Raw genomic sequence first — 20169 nt, forward strand, 5'->3', positions numbered from 1 at the left:
AGAGTATGCATGTAGATGAAGATAATTAACTTTGGATTATAGCGTAAAACGAGAAAATATTAACTCTTCAAATAATCATTTGTGTTCTTCAAATTTCAGTTGTTCAATTAAATATCCGATGAAATGTTTGTTTATTATCTGATGAAGCTCTCATATAGGCCAAATGATGCATTCCCAATTTACTAGGTCCATAACTCTGCCGACCGTGCTTGGGAAAGCGCGGTATAACGCCCAATCAGAGGTCGAATTTTGTGTTTTGACAAGGCTTAAGAGTTTTCAATAGTACAATAGTTCGAATGATAAAATTGCAATTTCATGCATTTGGTAGGAATCTTAGAAGGTTTTTTAATCGATTGCTGCAAAAACGAAGGAAATCCATCGAAAACTAACCGATTTATTAGCATTTGAAATATATCTCACTTTTTTCAGTTTTAGATTTTCATTTCACATCCCTATGTAGCCGAACTTCCTGAGAGAAGTATTCTAATTCAAAGTTAAATCTTCATTAATTCATTTTGTTGTCCTTATAAGAACAGTTGTTCAATTTATTATAGGATGTAGTGTTTATCTTACATCTCTGTGTTACCTTAATAGTGAGGACTAAGACGCACGGTCAACACAATGAGAAAGGTGTTTTCACATTGAAAACTAGACACGGTTTTACTGGAGGAAGTGTTGGCAAATGCATCTACCGCTAATACGACCGCTGTCATACGAAAGCGCGTCGTTTCATGTGGGGAATATCAGCAACGAAAAATGATGCGCGTCTAAGCCTAACCCGAACTGTTTCGCCGTGCTGCTCCCATTTACCTTTACATCGGCCTCAGGGAAGTACCGACTGCATCTGCATCTACCGCTGAGGCCGTCACTATACTGCTATTGGTACCAAAAGCTATTAACTCTTCAAATAAGTGTTTTATTTGTTCTCAAAAGAACAATTGTTCAATTCAAAATCGGATTTACGCAATCGCATCTCTGTAATATTACCGACAATAATATTCTTCTGAACAAAATGATACAACTTTCCCATTAGGCCTCTGCCATAATAGACGCGAAAAGCGACGCGAACCGATTCGCTCGGCTGTAGGTTAATGTACAGCCATCAGTAGAGCTGTACATTAACCTGCGGCCGAGCGAATCGGTTCGCGCCGCTTTTCGCGTCTACTATGGCAGAGGCCTTAGAGAAAGTTGCTGGATGATGTATTCACTTCATGCAAGCCTGCTGCTTGATGCTTCCCGCTACCACACTGAAACAGCATTTTAGTGAAGGAAGTGTCGTTGCATCAGCTGACCCTGCTACTATCGATGCTGATATACCCGCTGCAACAGCTACGCCATGCATAGCCATGCCACAGTTGTGGCCGCTATACGCTGGCCCAACTGCTGAGCAACTGCAACGCTATCCGTAGCCATGCCACAGTTGTGGCCGCCATTGGTATCCGCTGTACCTGCATCTGCTGGCCCTGCTGCTATCGATGGTGAGATCCGCTGAAACTGCTACGCTTATCCGCAGCCATGCCACAGTTGTGGCCGCTATCCGCTATCGATGGTACCCACTGCTCGCTCCCGCTGCTGCTAAGGGAGGACTGCTGTCGTCGCTGTTCAGAACTATTATGAGCGGCTTCGACTAAAACAGGCTCTTATATAGGGATGAAAATAGGTATGAATTATTTTTCGTACGTGGTGGAATGATATAACTTGAAAAATATGTGTGACTTCATTCCGGCTCAGAGCGATCATTTGATAAGCTCCACCTCCTCTTTCAGTTTCTAAAGTTTTTCCTCAGTTTCGTAGCACGGATGCACAAAAATGATTTCTTGTGAACATTCTGTCGAGCCGGACCGATAGCACTCTCATTGAAGCAACAAAATAACATGTTTTGTATCGTGTTGTGCAGCTTGGTTGAAGAAAATGTTCCCGTCCCCGTGTCGCATGTAAGCAGATTATTGCGTTCAGTAGACAGTAGATAGTGTATCCAGCGAATAAACACCGATGGTGCTCTCACACACGCAACGGTTTTAACCCGTATCTTATTGCGGTTTGTAACATCAAGCGATTTCGTTTGCTCGCTGTTGCATCATGTTGCAACTTGGCAGCTGGGAGACGACAAAATTCTGTTTAGACTGATTGATTGAATCGACTTCAGATTAGCTCTGCATAGTCGAACTAATTGCTTTTGTGAATGCGTACTAACCGGGCAGTTAATTATTCAATTTCGGTTATGCTGATCGCGCCTTTGCGCTGCCCCTACAGTGGGGGGTTTACTAAATAAAGTGAAAATTAGACAACTACAACAGAATTCGATTGCATCCCGCACAGAATGTCTGCTTGTGTTGATGCCAGAAAATTATTAACCTTCAATTATTAGTTTATTTGCCTTGAAAAAAGCATGTTGCGGTTCAAAATCGGTTGCTAATTACAACCTTTGAGCTGCCCTAACATTGGGGGAATTAAGATACACGGACAACATGCACTGTGGAAGCTATTTCACATTCAGTAAATTAGACGGGTGCGACAAATTTGAATTGCTAGGATGCAACACAGAATGCTTGCTTGCGTTGACAAAAATTATTAACTTTCAATGACTTGTTTATTTGCCTTTAAAAAGGCATTTTGATTTCCGAAATTGGATTTTCTGATGGCAATCAACATGCTGCCCCAACACGGGGGGAATAATGGCTGTCTGGCGACACACGCTGAGAAAAACCGCGCTGCTCCTGAGACGTGGTGACCAACCACAGGGCTAGTGCTGCTGCTAAGGAAGGACGACTGCTGTTGTCGCTGTCTAGAACGATTATGAGCGGCTCCGGCTGAAACAGGCTCTTATATAGGCCAAATAGCATGTTTTCAATTGCAAGGTATATGATTCTGTCGACCGTGCTTGGGAAGCAAGCATATAACGACCAATCAGAGGTCGAATTTTTCGTTTTGACAAGGCTTGACTATTTTCAATAGTACAATAGTGTGAATAATAAAATTACAATTATCTTATTTTGGGGAGAATCTTAGAAGATTTTCCAATCTATTGTTGCAAGAACGAAGAAAATCCATCGAATACTAACCGATTTATTAGCATTTGAAATTGGACATATTTTTCACTTTTTTCGGTTTTAGATTTTCATTTCACATCCCTATGTAGCCGAACTTCCTGAAAGAAGTATTCTACTTCAAAAAATATCCAAACTTTTTGCACCGTCTCATAAAAAGCAATGATACGAAATTGTAATAAAATGCATTTTTTTTGGCTTGCCAACTCTCATAATATGATAGACATGCATAGCGGCGGACTATTGGTAATTCTCTGGTAATTGTGTAGTTTAACTTGGAACTGTTTAAGTTTAAAGTATCTGTTACCCAACAAACAATTTTTAGTTCCAAAAAAATCCAAATCAACGAAATTGTTGCGCCAAAAAAGTATCCTGATTTATACAGGGGGTAGACAAAATAATTGAGATAAATTAAATTCTCTCGAATTTTAAATAGCCAGAACTTTACGAAAAATTAATCAATTTTGATAACCGGTTTCATTTCACTGGAAAACAGTATTATATTAGTATTACTTGGGTACTTGGTGTGACCAACCTACACCTAAAATGTTTCGGATTTCAAGAGTGTGTGTCAAAGTGTACATGAAAGAAAGCCCGGTTCCGAACGGCCAACGACTCTGAGCGACAATAAGCTTCAAAGGATGCTGAAGAGGAAGACCGAGGGAAAAGTGGCTAAATCGCTGCGTGCACTTGGCCGAGAGGTTGGTGCATGCTCTAAAACAGTGAAAAAGTATCAGGAGAACATGGACATACATGCAGGAAGCGGCAGTCCCGTCCACTGGTCTCGGAGCTGCGTGCGATATCGATGTGGTACCGAAATCGGCGAATCCGCCCAATGTCCCCCACCTGCTTCCCATCGAGAATTTCTGGGCAAACTTGAAGCGCAAGATCTACTCCAACGATTTTGTCGCGAAAACGGAGGAAGAATCAATAAAAAAACGAAGAAAGAGCTTAAAAACATGGCTACACGCATGTTTTCGTGGCAAATGTTCCGGTTAACTGCCGAAAGGCTGCACGCAAGGACGTAATATTTTTTGCGAGGAAGCTAACATGATAACCTTCCATGGGAAATTTATCCAACTCAATTATCTGTCATAGTTTTTTTTCATCACCACCTGAAATACTTTTTTCTCACCATCTGAAAAAAAAAATTTACCGCAAACGTTAGCTGTCAAATTATCGATACTTATCGAAAATATCGATAAAAGCCCCGGAATTATCGATTGTTATCGATGTCTGTTTTGGGCGATATTTCCCATCACTATTAAATCTCAAAATGATAAATATCAAAATCCGTTCATCGGAGAATCGTATTTGGGTTTTTTAGCTATTCACGGATTTCAGATTATTATATATCAGCTAAAAGAGTGTAATTTTCTGAGCAAAACTTGATTTGTTTAAAATTTTCAAACATTGCCCTTCGATTTTTAAATGAAGATTAAAAATCGCTCTAAATCGCTTCAATGACAGTTGGTGAATGGTAAAAAGGATCTGTCATTGTAGCGATTTCGAGCAGTTTTGATTCATAAATTAAAAATTGAAGGACAGTGACAGAAAATTTTTGGAAATCATATTTTGCTTAGAAAGTCCAGCTCTTTCAGATGATATAAATAACTGATATAGCTAAATAACCCAATTAATGCAATCGCAATCGGGCCCTAATGCTATACCAGATTTTATTAAAGCCCTAGAGTTAAAGTTTGGCCGACTGTCACTGAAAAATTCCAATCGAACAGTCAATAGTTTTTTCATCATAGTTTAACATTGCTGATGTTCGATTATAACGAGTTTTGACAGTTCTATTGGAGCTTTTAGCGACAGTCGACCAAACTTTAACTCTTTAGATTTTATATATCGTTTCAAAAGATTCCTTTGCTGAACAAAAAGTGATTTTTTAAAATTTTTATTGTTGTTCTTTGATTTTTGAATGAAGAATAGAAACTGCTCGAAATAGGTTAAAAGACAGTTCACCCACATACATAAATAAAAGTCTTGCAGTTATCGAATGGTGACTGTATAAAGGATAATATTCTTCATATTTTTGAGTAGCACTGCATGAACAACGTGTATTGGCCAAAAATTGCAGAAGTATCGACCTTTTTTTCTTGATCTTTAATAGAGCTTTCTACGCCAGATCTCACCAATACAGGCTTAGTCTGTATCCTAATAAAATCGATTTGTTTTCAACCAAAATATCAGCTGATATTCAATTTCGAAAAATATTGCACTTATGAATCCTAGTTCATTAGTGTTACCTGTTTTAACAAACTTTGTTTTTAGTGGAAAACCAGATGGAATGAAACTAAAAGCCGGCTTACAACTTGAATAAAAGCTCGGGGCAGAACGAAATTTTTTGTTACTACCAGCGTGTGGATTATTTGCAATTAAAATTAAACTTGTATTAGTGAAATCGACCACTAATACTAGCGCAGATAGGAAGGTCTATACAGGAAATCAGAGATGCCAGGTGTTTTTGAAAAATGTAAGCAACTACTCGGAAAACCGACAAAATCTGCTTAAAATCTGAAAAAAAAAAATTACAGGAGGGTTGTGTGCAAAGCCACGACCGCAAGGTTGAAGTAGAATACTTTTACAAGAAAGATAACCCGGCTGCTTGCGTGTCAGTCATTTTGAAATCGGATTTGTTTCATATATACCGCATTTTAAGCACAGTATCAACAAATCGTTATAAACATCACACTGCTGTGCATTTGCAGCAGCATCAAACCTCAGTTGCAGTTTATAAATAACCATTCATTATGCTCTTCCAAATACATTTAGTAACCTTAAAAAAGGCCGATCGATATCGATGCTGAGATCCGCTGCAACTAGTGCGCTATCCATTGCTACGCCACAGCTGTGGCCGCTATCCGCTATCGCTGGTATCCACTGCACTGCTACTGCTGCTGCTAAGGGATGACTGCTGTTGTCGCTGTCTAGAACTATTATGAGCGGCTTAGGCTGAAACAGGCTCTTACATAGGCCAAATAGCATATTTTCATTTGCAAGGTATATGGTTCTGTCGACCGTGCTTGGGAAGCAATCATATAACGGCCAATCAGAGGTCGAATTGTTCGTTTTGACAAGGCTTGACTATTTTCAATAATACAATAGCTTGAATAATAAAATTACAATTATCTTCATTTGGTAAGAATCTTAGAAGATTTTCCAATCTATTGCTGCAAGAACGAAGGAAATCCATCGAAAACTAACGAATTAATTAGCATTTGAAATTGGACATATTTTTCACTTTTTTCGGTTTTAGATTTTCATTTCACATCCTTATGTAGCCGAACTTCCTGAGAGAAGTATTCTACTTCAAAAATTATCTGTGATTTGGGAAAACTGCGTTCGCGCTGGCAGAAGTCTGCAAAAAGTTTTACAGATATTGAGAAAGTCTGCGCAAATATAAAGAAACTCTGACAAAAATCTGCTGAAACTCTGGAAAAATATAACTATCGGCGATTTAAAAAAATCACAGGAAGGTTGTAAGCAAAGCCACGACCGCAAGGTTGAAGTAGAATACTTTTACAAGAAAGATAACCCGGCTTCTTGTGTGTCAGTCATTTTTTCTAGTATATAAACATTGACCGTTCAGTGGCAGTATTGTAATTTCTTTTTGTTTGATATTTTGAATGAAGTTCATTGAATATTTTTAAATTTTGTGCAAATGAGAAGTTGAGGTGCTGCCGAATTGTAATATGCACATTTAATACGACATCATTGAACGGGAACGGAACAAAGGCTACGGTTATGCAGAACGCGAATGACGACGCGATGCGATTCGCCTTACCGTGGTGAAATGTACAGCTCTTTTTAAGGCGAAGTAGAGCTATACATTTCAACACATTTCTTGCCAAATCGCATCGCGCCGTTATTTTCGTTCTTCATAACCGTAGCCAAATACTAAGCGACGCAAACACGTAATAATAGTCAGAGTATGCATGTAGATGAAGATAATTAACTTTGGATTATAGCGCAAAACGAGAAAATATTAACTCTTCAAATATTCATTTGTGTTCTTCAAATTTCAGTTGTTCAATTTAATATCCGATGAAATGTCTGTTTATTATCTGAAGAAGCTCTTATATAGGCCAAATGATGCATTCCCAATTTACTAGGTCCATAACTCTGCCGACCGACCAATCGGAGGTCGAATTTTGTGTTTTGACAAGGCTTAAGAATTTTCAATAGTACAATAGTTCGAATAATAAAATTGCAATTTCATGCATTTGGTAGAAATCTTAGAAGATTTTCCAATCGATTGCTGCAAAAACGAAGGTAATCCATCGAAAACTAACCGATTTATTAGCATTTGAAATTGGACATATTTTTCACTTTTTTCAGTTTTAGATTTTCATTTCACATCCCTATGTAGCCGAACTTCCTGAGAGAAGTATTCTACTTCAAAAATCTGCACACCGACTCTAAAAATCTGCGTTTTGAAGACAAATTTGCATATTTTGTACCCCTGCGGTCAATAGACCTAATGGGACCACGGTTGGACAGAATAATATGTCACACACACACGCGTCTGTGGCCTTATTTGAAGCTTCCATCAAGCTAGGTACCAAGAACCGTTCTAGGTTCTAAGAACCGATTCAGAAAACTAAAAACCGCTTCAGCCGTCATGCCAACACACAACTTCACCCACCGTAGATAAAAATACAGCTAATGACATCTACCCGCCACTGGAAAAGTAGCAAATGTTAGAACCACAAATAGACGTCACTTGTACACTAGCGCCGCGTGGTAATCTTATTGCTAAAATATATTTTCTGACGTAGAGCTACGTCTCTGAGGAAGTTCGGCTACATCGGAATAAAAAGGGATAATTTAAAACCGGAAAATGTTAAGAATATGTTTAATTTTGAATGGTAATAAAGCAGTTAGTTTTCGTTGCTCCAAAATGCAGAAAATTATAATTTTATTATTCGAACTATTGTTTTATTGGAAATTGTCAAGCCTTGTCAAAACGCAAATTTCGATCTCTAAATGCTTTCCCAAGCACAGTCGACAGAATTATAGCAGAGCCGTAGCTACTCTGTCTTGCGTGGTGGGGCAAAGAAATTTTTCTGATGTTTTCATTAAGGAAGTAATTTAAAAGTAATACATTTAGCTTAAATATACAGCAGCTATTCTGAAAAGTATGAAAAGTTAATGAATTCGTTGCATTTATATGAAATAGGAAAACTGCACAAAAGGCAATGCAATCGCGTGGGGGAGAGTAAGCCCCCCTCCCCTAGCCCATAAGGTAGCTACGGGCCTGAATTATAGACCAAGTAATTCAGAACGAATTATTTGGTTTATATAAAAGAATATTGAAAAGAAAATTTCGGATGATCTGTTTGATCGTTATATGATTGCTATTCCAAGCACGGTCGACAAAATTATAGAACAAGAAAAGAAAATTTTGGATGATCTGTTTGATCGTTACACGTTCGTTTTTGTCTTCAATTGCATGATGTAAACGATGTAAACAAACGATCAAGCGGTATTTTACATTATAAACATGGGTGTAGATTTCATATTGCAATTTTGTTATCGCGACAACTCACTGATAATGGTTTTATCTCGAAGAATGTAGAATTCATAATTAAACTCTTGCGATTTTTATATTGGTCTATATGAAAGAATGTTTTTAAATTTCGGTTGATCGCATCATACCATGCGGATTTTGGAAAAAAAAATCGCTTCATAAAATATTGCAGAAAAATTTTCCTTTGTGTATTTACTGCTCGCAGGAACAACTTTAGCACTGGGGAGGGGCATGGTTATGTGGAATAAGCTAAATAAAACACAAGGGATGCTACGGATATCCGCATCGGCATCCTCGAATGCGTAACATCCGCATGAAAATTGACATCCGCATCAACATCTGCATCCGTAATCACATATCCGCATCTGCAGATGTCTGAAAATCACATCCGTAACATCCCTGCTTTTAATACTTAGGTCGCCTTCTTATCAACGTTCAAGCCGATGAAATGTGGCCTTTTCTCCAGCTAAATGTTCCAATATCTAGTTTGGGTTTTCTGCAAAAAAATATTTGCAATGGCACATTCCCTAACACAGACATCAGAAATGTAGACTAGGTAGAAAGTAGCTTAACATTTCGTTAAACTTGATGTGTTTTGACGTTGACTAACGTCTATATCGAAGTTAGGCCCCTGAATTTGAAAATCTAGTAATTCAACCAGGGAAAACCAGAGAAAAGTGGTCAGGTTTTGAGCGCTTATTATGCAGTCATCTATAATCAGGTTTCAGAGGTTTTGGCATCAATCGATCAGAAATTCTTTCACGGTTAAATTTATGTAACAAAAACAAACTTTTGTTTGAGATTCACTATTGAAAAATTGGTAATTAATATCGATTGTCTAAATCATACCGCGCAGCCAATCACCACCCCTCTTCCCAAGCACAGTCGACACTAACGGATACAATCGATCTGACTTTGTTGTTATTGTTGTTGTCACTTTCTGTTTCCGATGTTTATGCTGCTGCTAGCGGAAAAAACCTTGCAAATATGCATTTTTTTGTTGGTGTTAATATTACGACAGCGGCCGGCGCCCCATAATTCTGATTCCAAAACCGCACCAGTGACATGCGGACGATAGGTGATAGCAGCTGAAAGGAGGAAATACAAAATAGTACCGGTCATCTCGTGCCGGTTTCACCCGTTATGCTGGTGGCTTTAGTAGTAAATGGCTACTGCAAAACACTTAAATGGCTGGAATTCTGGACGGACTAACCAGGAAACTATAATCGGCAACTGGCACCTTTTGTTGCCTCGAAATTTTGGTACAGAAGCGGCTAATTGAATTTTCTGTTTTACCAAATGCTGTGCTAGCGGAAAAAACCTTGCAAAAATGCATGTTTGTGTTGGTGTTAATATTACGACAGCGGCCGGCGCAGCTTTCAAGAAACATTTGTCTCTACCATTCCATCATCTATGTTGCCCCGCCTTCTTTCTAATTATCTGACGAAGCCTTGGTATAAAACGTATCGTTCGAACATTTCACCCCATCAGTTTCACTACTAAACCGTACCGGATACATACGGACGCTCGGTGTTAGCAGCTAAAAGGAGGAGAAACAAAATAGTAACGGTCATCTCGTACCGGTTTGACCCGTGATGCTGGTGGCTACTGCAAAATACTAAAATGGCTGGAATTCTGGACGGAAACCAGTAAACAAGAAATCGGCAACTGGCACCTTTTGGTGCCTCGCAGTTTTATAATAGAAGCGGTTAGTTGAATTTTATGTTTTACAATTGCTGCTGTTAGCGGAAAAAAACCTTGCTAAAATGCATGTTTATGTTGTTGTTAATTTCACGACAGCGCTAGGTGTTAGCAGCTGAAAGGAGGAAAGACAAAATAGTACCGGTCATCTCGTGCCGGTTTCACCCGTAATGCTGGTGGCTTTAGTAGTAAATGGCTACTGCAAAACACTTAAATGGCTGGAATTCTGGACGGACTAACCAGGAAACTATAATCGGCAACTGGCACCTTTTGGTGCCTTGAAATTTTGTTACAGAAGCGGCTAATTGAATTTTCTGTTTTACCAAATGCTGCTGCAAGCGGAAAAAAGTAGGAGGGTGGTATTCAAGACACGACCGCATGACGTTGACTACCGTATTTTCTTATATTCCATCAAAACAAATAGTAGAGGGAATTGCAACTCCAGTATTTGTTGCAATTTTATCTAACAGTGCATTTCTGAATGCTGAATACTAGAAGAATGGATCTCTCTTATTTAATCGCTGTCATTTCATACATACCGCATGACGTAGGACTCTATATTTTTCATCTAACAGTGCTTTCTTATTTGCTGACATTAGAGCGCTTTGAACAATAATTAATAAATAAAACAGAAAATTCAATTAGCCGCTTCTGTACCAAAATTTCGAGGCACCAAAAGGTGCCAGTTGCCGATTATAGTTTCCTGGTTAGTCCGTCCAGAATTCCAGCCATTTAAGTGTTTTGCAGTAGCCATTTACTACTAAAGCCACCAGCATTACGGGTGAAACCGGCACGAGATGACCGGTACTATTTTGTATTTCCTCCTTTCAGCTGCTAACACCTAGCGTCCGCATGTCACTGGTGCGGTTTTGGAATCAGAATGATGGGGCGCCGGCCGCTGTCGTAAAATTAACACCAACAAAAAGATGCATATTTGCAAGGTTTTTTCCGCTAGCAGCAGCATTTTGTAATAAAACAGAAAATTCAATTAGCCGCTTCTGTAACAAAATTTCGAGGCACCAAAAGGGGCCAGGTGCCGAATATATCCATGTTTTTGGTCAGTCCGTCCAGAATTCTTTCAAGATAGCGTCCGTATGTAGCCGGTACGGTTTAGTAATGAAACTGATGGGGTGAAATGTTCGAACGGTACGTTTTATACCAAGGCTTCGTCAGATAAATTAAAAGAGGGATGGGCTACATAAATTATGGAATGGAAGAGACAAATGTTTCTTGAAAGCTGCGCCGGCCGCTGTCATAATATTAACACCAACACAAACATGCATTTTTGCAAGGTTTTTTCCGCTAGCAGCATCATTTGGTAAAACAGAAAATTCAATTAGCCGCTTCTGTACCAAAATTTCGAGGCACCAAAAGGTGCCAGTTGCCGATTATAGTTTCCTGGTTAGTCCGTCCAGAATTCCAGCCATTTAAGTGTTTTGCAGTAGCCATTTACTACTAAAGCCACCAGCATTACGGGTGAAACCGGCACGAGATGACCGGTACTATTTTGTATTTCCTCCTTTCAGCTGCTATCACCTAGCGTCCGCATGTCACTGGTGCGGTTTTGGAATCAGAATGATGGGGCGCCGGCCGCTGTCGTAAAATTAACACCAACAAAAAGATGCATATTTGCAAGGTTTTTTCCGCTAGCAGCAGCATAAACATCGGAAACAGAAAGTGACAACAACAATAACAACAAAGTCAGATCGATTGTATCCGTTAGTGTCGACTGTGCTTGGGAAGAGAGGTAGTGATTGGCTGCGCGGTATGATTTAGACAATCGATATTAATTACCAATTTTTCAATAGTGTATCTCAAACAATAGTTTGTTTTTGTTACATAAATTTAACCGTAAAAGAATTTCTGATCGATTGATGCCAAAACCTCGAAAACCTGATTATAGATGACTGCAAAATAAGCGCTCAAAACCTGACCACTTTTCTCTGGTTTTCCCTGGTTGAATTACTAGATTTTTAAATTCAGGGGCCTAACTTCGATATAGACGTTAGTCAACGTCAAAACCTTGCATAAATGCATGTTTGTGTTGGTGTTAATATTACGACAGCGGCCGGCGCAGCTTTCAAGAAAAATTTTTCCTTACCATTCCATCACCTATGTAGCCCCACCTTCTTTTTATTTATCTGACGAAGCCTTGGTATAAAACGTACCGTTCGAACATTTCACCCCATCAGTTTCATTACTAAACCGTACCGGCTACATACGGCATCCGAAGGACTGCCGACATCTCCAGAACAGCTCCAACGCGTCTTTATTGAAGTCCATCAGGAATATGGACTCACGCCAGCCGAAGCAGTAGCCGACCTTCAATCATATCGTCATTTTTTATCAAATGAACGCACGCACCTTCAACGCACCTTCACCGTCTTCAACAACTTCGCGAAAGTGTAAATAAATTTAGTACAAATTTTCGCAAGTAAGGACGCCCTCTTCTGAGGCAGAACCATTATATTTAAACATAAGTAATAACTTGACTAACACTTCTTCGCTTCCTCGACAGAATGCGACTGAAATTCTTATCTATTGTCAGAATTTCAATCGCATGAAAAGCCCAAGCAAAATGGAAGAAATTCAACAAAATCTATTGTCGTCATCTTTTAAAATAATTTTAGGAACTGAAAGTAGCTGGGACGAAAGCGTAAGAAGCGAAGAAGTATTTGGAAACAATTACAATGTATTCCGGCACGATCGGAATTTGTCTACCAGTCAAAAAAAGTCAGGCGGTGGAGTCCTCATTGCCATTAATGTAGACTTTACTTCTGAAGAAATAATATCCGACAAATATAAAGAATTTGAACACGTATGGGCCAAAGCATTTATTGCTGGCGAAGAACATATCTTCTGTTCTGTGTACTTTCCACCGGAACATGCTCATAAACATTCGTATGAATTATTTTTCAAAACTCTAGAATCTATTATGTCTAACATGAAACCAGAAGTAAAACTGCATGTCTATGGCGACTTCAACCAACGTAATGCAGACTTTATTGTAGACATTGAAAATGAATCTATCTTACTCCCAGTCGTAGGCGAAAACGAAACACTGCAGTATCTTTTTGGCAAATCCTCAGAACTCGGTCTATATCAAATCAATCATGTCAAAAACAAACAAAATGCTTATTTAGACCTATTATTCACAAACTGCACTGAAGACTTCTGTGTAGATGCATCATTGACCCCCATCTGGAAAAATGAAGCATTCCACACAGCAATTGAATATTCAATAGTAATGAATAACACTTCGTACCCCAGCGACTGCGAGTACGAGGATGTACCGGAATACCACAAAACTGACTTCGAACAAGTCAAACGTAGACTTCGCATAATAAATTGGCGTAGTATAATTTGTAAAGAAGGAAATGTCAACGAAGAAGTATCAAAATTTTATGAAACAATTAATCAAATTATATCAGAAAATGTACCTCTAAAGAAAAGAAGACGAACGAACACCAACAAATATCCAGTGTGGTTTAATCCACAATTGAAGAACCTAAAAAATAGAAAACAAAAAGCACATAAAATATACAAAAAAGACAGCAATAGCGAAAATCTTCAAAATTACCAAGAAATTTGCTGTCAACTTGACGCAGCCATTAAAATTGCACATGAAGAACATAATCGTAAAATCGAATATCAAATCAAGTCTTGCCCTAAGAACTTCTTTAATTACGTAAAAACCAAACTAAAAAGTAACAACTTTCCATCACGAATGCATCTTGACAGTAATGTAGGACAAACTAGTAATGAAATATGTAGTCTTTTTGCCACTTTTTTTCAAGAAATTTACACCAAATATGAAGAAACAGATCGCGACCGCGAATACTTCTCGTATTTTCCTGAATTTTCGAATTCTTTATCTGTCAATCAAATATCTGAATTCGAAATTCAAAACGCACTTAAAAATTTAGACGCTACGAAAGGTCCTGGACCTGACAGAATAGCTCCAATTTTTCTCAAAAATTTGGCAGAAGAACTATCTACACCATTACAACACCTTTTTAACATGTCCCTGAAGAATGGAATTTTCCCAGAACTCTGGAAAACCTCATATTTAGTGCCAATTTTCAAATCTGGCGCTAAATCTGACATTCGTAATTATCGTGGAATTGCCATTATTTCATGCATTCCAAAATTATTTGAATCAATAATTAATGAAAAAATCTTTCAACAAGTAAAACACCAAATTACAACTCAACAGCACGGCTTTTACAAAGGCCGATCAACTACCACAAATCTTTTGGAATTCATAACTTTCACTCTGACTGTAATGGACAACGGTAACCACGTAGAAGCTCTTTATACGGACTTTAGCAAGGCATTTGACAGAATCGACATACCATTATTACTCTTCAAGCTCGAAAAATACGGAACTGAAACAAAATTTTTGGAATGGCTGCAGTCATACTTAACAAAACGAACACAAATAGTCCGCTTTCAAAATTCCTTTTCAAACCCAATAGAAGTAACTTCTGGGGTTCCTCAAGGTTCCCACCTGGGCCCTCTTCTTTTTATATTATACGTAAATGACATTTCCTTTCTTCTTAAGTCAATACATGTGCTTGTATATGCTGATGACATGAAGCTCTTTATAGAAATAACCAATGCAGAAGACTTCGAAATATTCCAGAATGAAATTAATGTATTCTACACTTGGTGCAACAAAAGCCTATTACAACTCAACATTAAAAAATGTAATTCAATAGCCTTTAGCAGAAAAACAGTAACACCACCAACAAACATTTTCTTAGGAAACCAACCAGTAGAAAAATGCAAAATCGTTAGGGACCTAGGCGTAATCTTAGACTCCAAACTCACATTCATAGAACATTATAATACAATTATCAACAAAGCAAATAGTATGCTGGGCTTTATAAAACGCTTCGGCCACAATTTTCAAGACCCATATACAATCAAACTATTATATATTACATACGTCCGACCAATTCTGGAATATTGTAGCATTGTATGGAATCCCTATATTGCCACACATGAAGAACGCATTGAATCTGTCCAAAAACAATTTCTTTTGTACGCGCTTCGTAAGCTAAATTGGACATCATTTCCCTTACCATCATATGAAGCACGCTGCATGCTTATAGACATACAAGCACTTAAAGAACGCCGCGATCTTTCAATGCTTTATTTTATCAATGACATTATTTCTCAACGCGTGCAATCTACTCAATTATTATCACAACTAAATTTTTATGCACCCAGTCGTCAATTAAGAAATCGTAAAATATTTTCGGAAAATTCTCACAGAACAAACTACTCAAAAAATGGCCCAATAAATCGCATGATGCGTCACTATAACCAGCACTGCGAAAATATCGACATCACCATGGGCAGAAATCAAATAAAAAAACGACTAACTACTGGAAATAATGTATAGAATATAAGAAAGCATTGTATTATTATAACTGTAGTCTACATTTGCTTGACGAAATAAAATAAATAAATAAATATCTTGAAAGAATTCTGGACGGACTGACCAAAAACATGGATATATTCGGCACCTGGCCCCTTTTGGTGCCTCGAAATTTTGTTACAGAAGCGGCTAACTGAATTTTCTGTTTTATTACAAAATGCTGCTGCTAGCGGATAAAACCTTGCAAATATGCATCTTTTTTAACATAACTTATACAGTATGTTCTTCTGGCTAGCGAAACCTTTTGTGCTTCGGTGTGAGACTCAATTCACTACTGATTTTTATTTTTTATTAAAAAATATTTTTTTATTCGTTTTCCGTGTTTGGTGGCTGCTTTTCCTGGTTAGGCTGCTCATCTGGCTTCTCCACCGCCGTTGTATTCGACGCCGTTGCTCGGGCCCCAGCTGCCAGCAACTCTGTCAGCAGCTGCAGCCCTGACGGCAGCACAGATGTTAGCTGGGCCTGAGCGAGCTGCAGTTGCTGATTGCAGATATATTAATATAAATACAATAATATGTTCAAAAGAGTACTTACATCTGTTTGCTTCTGCTGCGGGATCATCTTTTCGGGGTTTAGGTTGAGTTTCTGAAATAACTTGCAAATGGTAAAATGGTGTACAGAAAATGAAATGATACAGAATTCCAGTCCGGAGCAGAGATGCCAGATGTTTTTGAAAAATGTCTGCAACTGCTCGAAAAACCTACACGGAAAACGGAAAGTACCCATTTTCATGTCGATTTCACTCAACGGCGTCGTTCCGTGCAGGAATTGTAGATTAATTCAATAGAAGGTATATAGCACAAAGAATAATAATACGTCAAAAATACCCAACTTTAAGTTCAATATTTTAAACTATGCCATGGGTAGATTTCATTCGATTGAATTAATATTAGTTGAAAAAAGCGGATCATTGAAAAAAAAAAACTAATAAAATTTTCTCAAAACCTACTCACGTACCTTCTAATTTGGTGTAACTTGCTTCAATAATTTCCCCTTTAAGTGCCTCCGTTCCTAGCTCCATTCTCACAATGCAATTTTAATCTTTTTCTTAATTGGCGGCTATTATTTAAAAACAGAAGCACAAAGCAAGTTCCATAACTCGGCTGCTCCCCAATAGCCAAGGCTAAAATTGCACATAGTGATGGTGTTCAGTATATAGAACAATTTGGACATAGTCCCATTTATGGGTTTTCCACTTTTCATTTAACTTTTTTAAAATAACTATTCCAAGTATGTGTACCGGTAGGATGCATGTAACTGAAAAGTTCCATGACTCGATTCATCCCCACTCGATAGGGACGAGATTGCACATGGTGATTGGGCAAGACATATGGAACATATTGCGCTTAGTGTTATCAATGGTAGTTGTATGAAAAAACTTTTCCTAACTAATTCCGATCGGGAATTTATAAGGTGATGCGGTTAATTATAAGCAACAAATTAGTTGTTTATGTTGTTCTAATGATTTTCATCCGTTACCAAATAACTTGGTTTTTCAACTATCGAAACTTTCGGAATGTTTTAATATAGTTAAAATACTCATTCTCTTCTTGAAAGATGTTATTTTATTAGTTATACTACAGATAACAGATATCCAAGCTAACTTTGCTTCATGTGTAAAAAGACGTAACGATTTTTTAGCATGTCGCAATACGCAGTATGGTGGCGCTAAGAACACTTAGTGGTCAATGATTCGATAAAATCGATAGTTTTCCAGCTTTTCTCGATATTATCGCAATGAGAATGGTTGCCGTTTTTAAATGTAGAAATTTTGAGCAGTCGTAATGTGTGCATTATCGACTTCTTTGTTCAATCCCTCTGTATATTTGCGATAAATTTGTTTGTTTTAGTGTTGGTTTGAAAAAATAAATACATAAACCTCACAAAATCTATGTTATATCGTTGCAAAAACAGCGACTGTATGATCTGTAAGAATTTTCATGCGTCTGGCAGCTTTGACCGTAAACCAGCGCTGCCATCACTAAAGTGGTTAAAGTCGCAAGTTGCAGGAAGATGTCGTTAGCATTCCAAACGAGTAAGAATTTGAAATCTTACACACGATTTCTGGAGTTTTTTGTTCTAACTTGGATGTCTGTTATCTGTGGTTATACGTTTTTTGGTACCTGGAGCGGTTCTTGGTACCTAAAACGGTTCTTGGTACCTGAACCGGTTGTGGTTCTTCTAGTCTTGGACAGATGTCGCTGCGGTAGTTTTGCGTTCTTTCAGTTTTATTTCCGCCACGTATAACTGCGAACCGGTTTTTGGTACCTACACTGAAAAAACTGGGCACGCTCCATCCAAGTGTTTCATCAGTTGGGTATAAAAATGACTCTGCGTCGTTATTTGAAGAATTTTTCTTATCGAATTCATCCATTTTTCACTTTCGTTTCGAGTTGTCACACACATCAACTTACATCTATGAGCCACACTTCATTTACGTATGATTCCAACATCCCTTTCAAGTGAATTGCACTTGAATCTGCCCCACTGTTTCATCACAGTGATTATCATGTGCGAAACACTTTTAGTTGATATGTTTTGTTTTTATATGTCAAATGAAGCTGAAAAGTAGGAAAATGGTGACAGAAGAGTCAGCGAGTGTCATGCGGCTTAGAAATTCGACGATTTTCCGGACTACATCTATTAATTTTTGCAAGGTGTGTAATTTATGTCATGTAAAAGAATCGAATTTCAATCTTATTTCGTTCTTCTAGCTCAAGATCACAGAGATTCTGATGCTTTCATCTTTACGCTAGAGACAAGTATTTGTTTACAAAAATATAAATTAATGAAATTAAATTAATTAAATTCTTTGTTTGCTTTACAGGCTACTTCAACAGCGAAGGAAAGTTTATCTTTGGTGATTAATTATTATAGTGAAATTTAAACTTTATAAGTAAAACCAAGGTTACATTATATGCAATCATTTCCAAAAACTATTTTTATTTCAAAATCGAATAAAAATCATTCAAAGCTCGATGAACATTCATTTGAGTTTCAAAATCAAAACACTTTATGTCTATATGTCATAACACGAGAATTGAAAGTGTTTTCCTTTTGAAAATGAGGTGTTGCACGATAAATAATTCTAAAGTGTTTTGCATATGAATTCTATATGTTTTGACCAGTAGGGCGAATTCAAGTGCGAAACACTTTATAATGTCGTGTCGATTTCTTTCAGTGTAGCTTGACGCCAGTTTATTTGAAATATAGGGCAGCACGAAAAATCTGGCTTGTCATTCTTTATTGTCTGCCTTTTTGCAAAAACTCGCTTCCGATTTTGCTCTGCACAGACAGTATCATCCAATGCGGCAGAATTTTTCTCGCAAGAGGCATGAAAAACCGCCTTGAAAATGAGCGGGTATATTCAATCCTGCTGGTATCTTTTACAAAAAGAGCACAAATCAAATTTCTACACTGTTTATAGAAGACTTTAACGCGATGGATCGTATCCGCGCACTTCTACAAGTATTTTTCGTTGGACAATTTATAGCAATCAACAATATTTTCCGATTTTATAGATTACCTTCAGTATCGAAAAAATATCGGGGCGAAAGTATCGATCCAGCTTGATATTAAAGTCGCCTGCATCGATAAAAAATAACGATATTCAGACCCAAAGGTATCGATACCGTAAGTATCGATACGATATCGGCCAATGCTAGTTCTGTGAAATATTTGTAATAGCCTGGTAGACCCCTGGGTTGTCATATGGATTTTAAGCTGTGGGTGGTAGGTGAAATCGGGATTCTCCATATAAAGTGTTGTTTAAAATTATAGTTAAATACTTCTAGTTTTAAGTGACCTAGATACGAAATGGCATCGGCTTCAAGTAGCAGCGCTAAAAACTTATTCAGCGATTCCAAACGACGACTGGCTGAACGGGTTGCGGTGAATGTAAACAATGCATCTTCGGTTGCTCGACAGATAGTACGTGGATCGAAATCAAATGAAATTCTAATGCAAGCTGCAAAAAACTTTGCCTACCATGAAAGCACAGTGGACAATAGCATACAAAACTTGAGGAAGATGGATATCATTTTTCAACATATGAATTATCAATACGATGCGATCCATCAAGCTGCTGAAAAGCTGGAATATGTGGAAGAACAAGTGAATGCTATGGAAAGATGATGCGAGAAATTAGCAACGGGTGAGAAGCCCCTCGGGTATTTCTGATCATTGGGATCATTGATGAAAATCACGAGAATGACTGACTTTGTAAACAAATGTGCGCCTCTAGCGGCAAATGCCAGGAGCACTCATTTTTAATATGAACTGTCAAAAAATTCCGCCAAAAGACTTTCATATGTGTGTTTATATTTCGTGCTTGAAGTAGTCGTTTATTTGCAAATTGTGAAAATTTAAAATCTCATAATAAAATTGTATTCAATGTTGTTTAAGTCACTAGTAGTTACTGTGTTTTACTGTTCCTG

At 37.9% G+C, this 20169-nt stretch overlaps 1 protein-coding gene across 1 annotated transcript; it reads left to right on the forward strand.

The window, feature by feature from the left end:
* The first annotated feature begins 19427 nt into the window (after positions 1-19427).
* Positions 19428-20146, forward strand: LOC129720734 (BLOC-1-related complex subunit 7). The gene is made up of 2 exons (XM_055672390.1): positions 19428-19465; positions 19528-20146. The coding sequence occupies exon 2, from the start codon at positions 19550-19552 to the stop codon at positions 19865-19867; it is 318 nt and encodes a 105-aa protein (XP_055528365.1). The 5' UTR covers positions 19428-19465; positions 19528-19549; the 3' UTR covers positions 19868-20146.
* Positions 20147-20169: the final 23 nt, after the last annotated feature.

Source organism: Wyeomyia smithii, chromosome 2 (assembly GCF_029784165.1).
Source record: "Wyeomyia smithii strain HCP4-BCI-WySm-NY-G18 chromosome 2, ASM2978416v1, whole genome shotgun sequence".
Lineage (NCBI taxonomy): Eukaryota > Metazoa > Arthropoda > Insecta > Diptera > Culicidae > Wyeomyia > Wyeomyia smithii.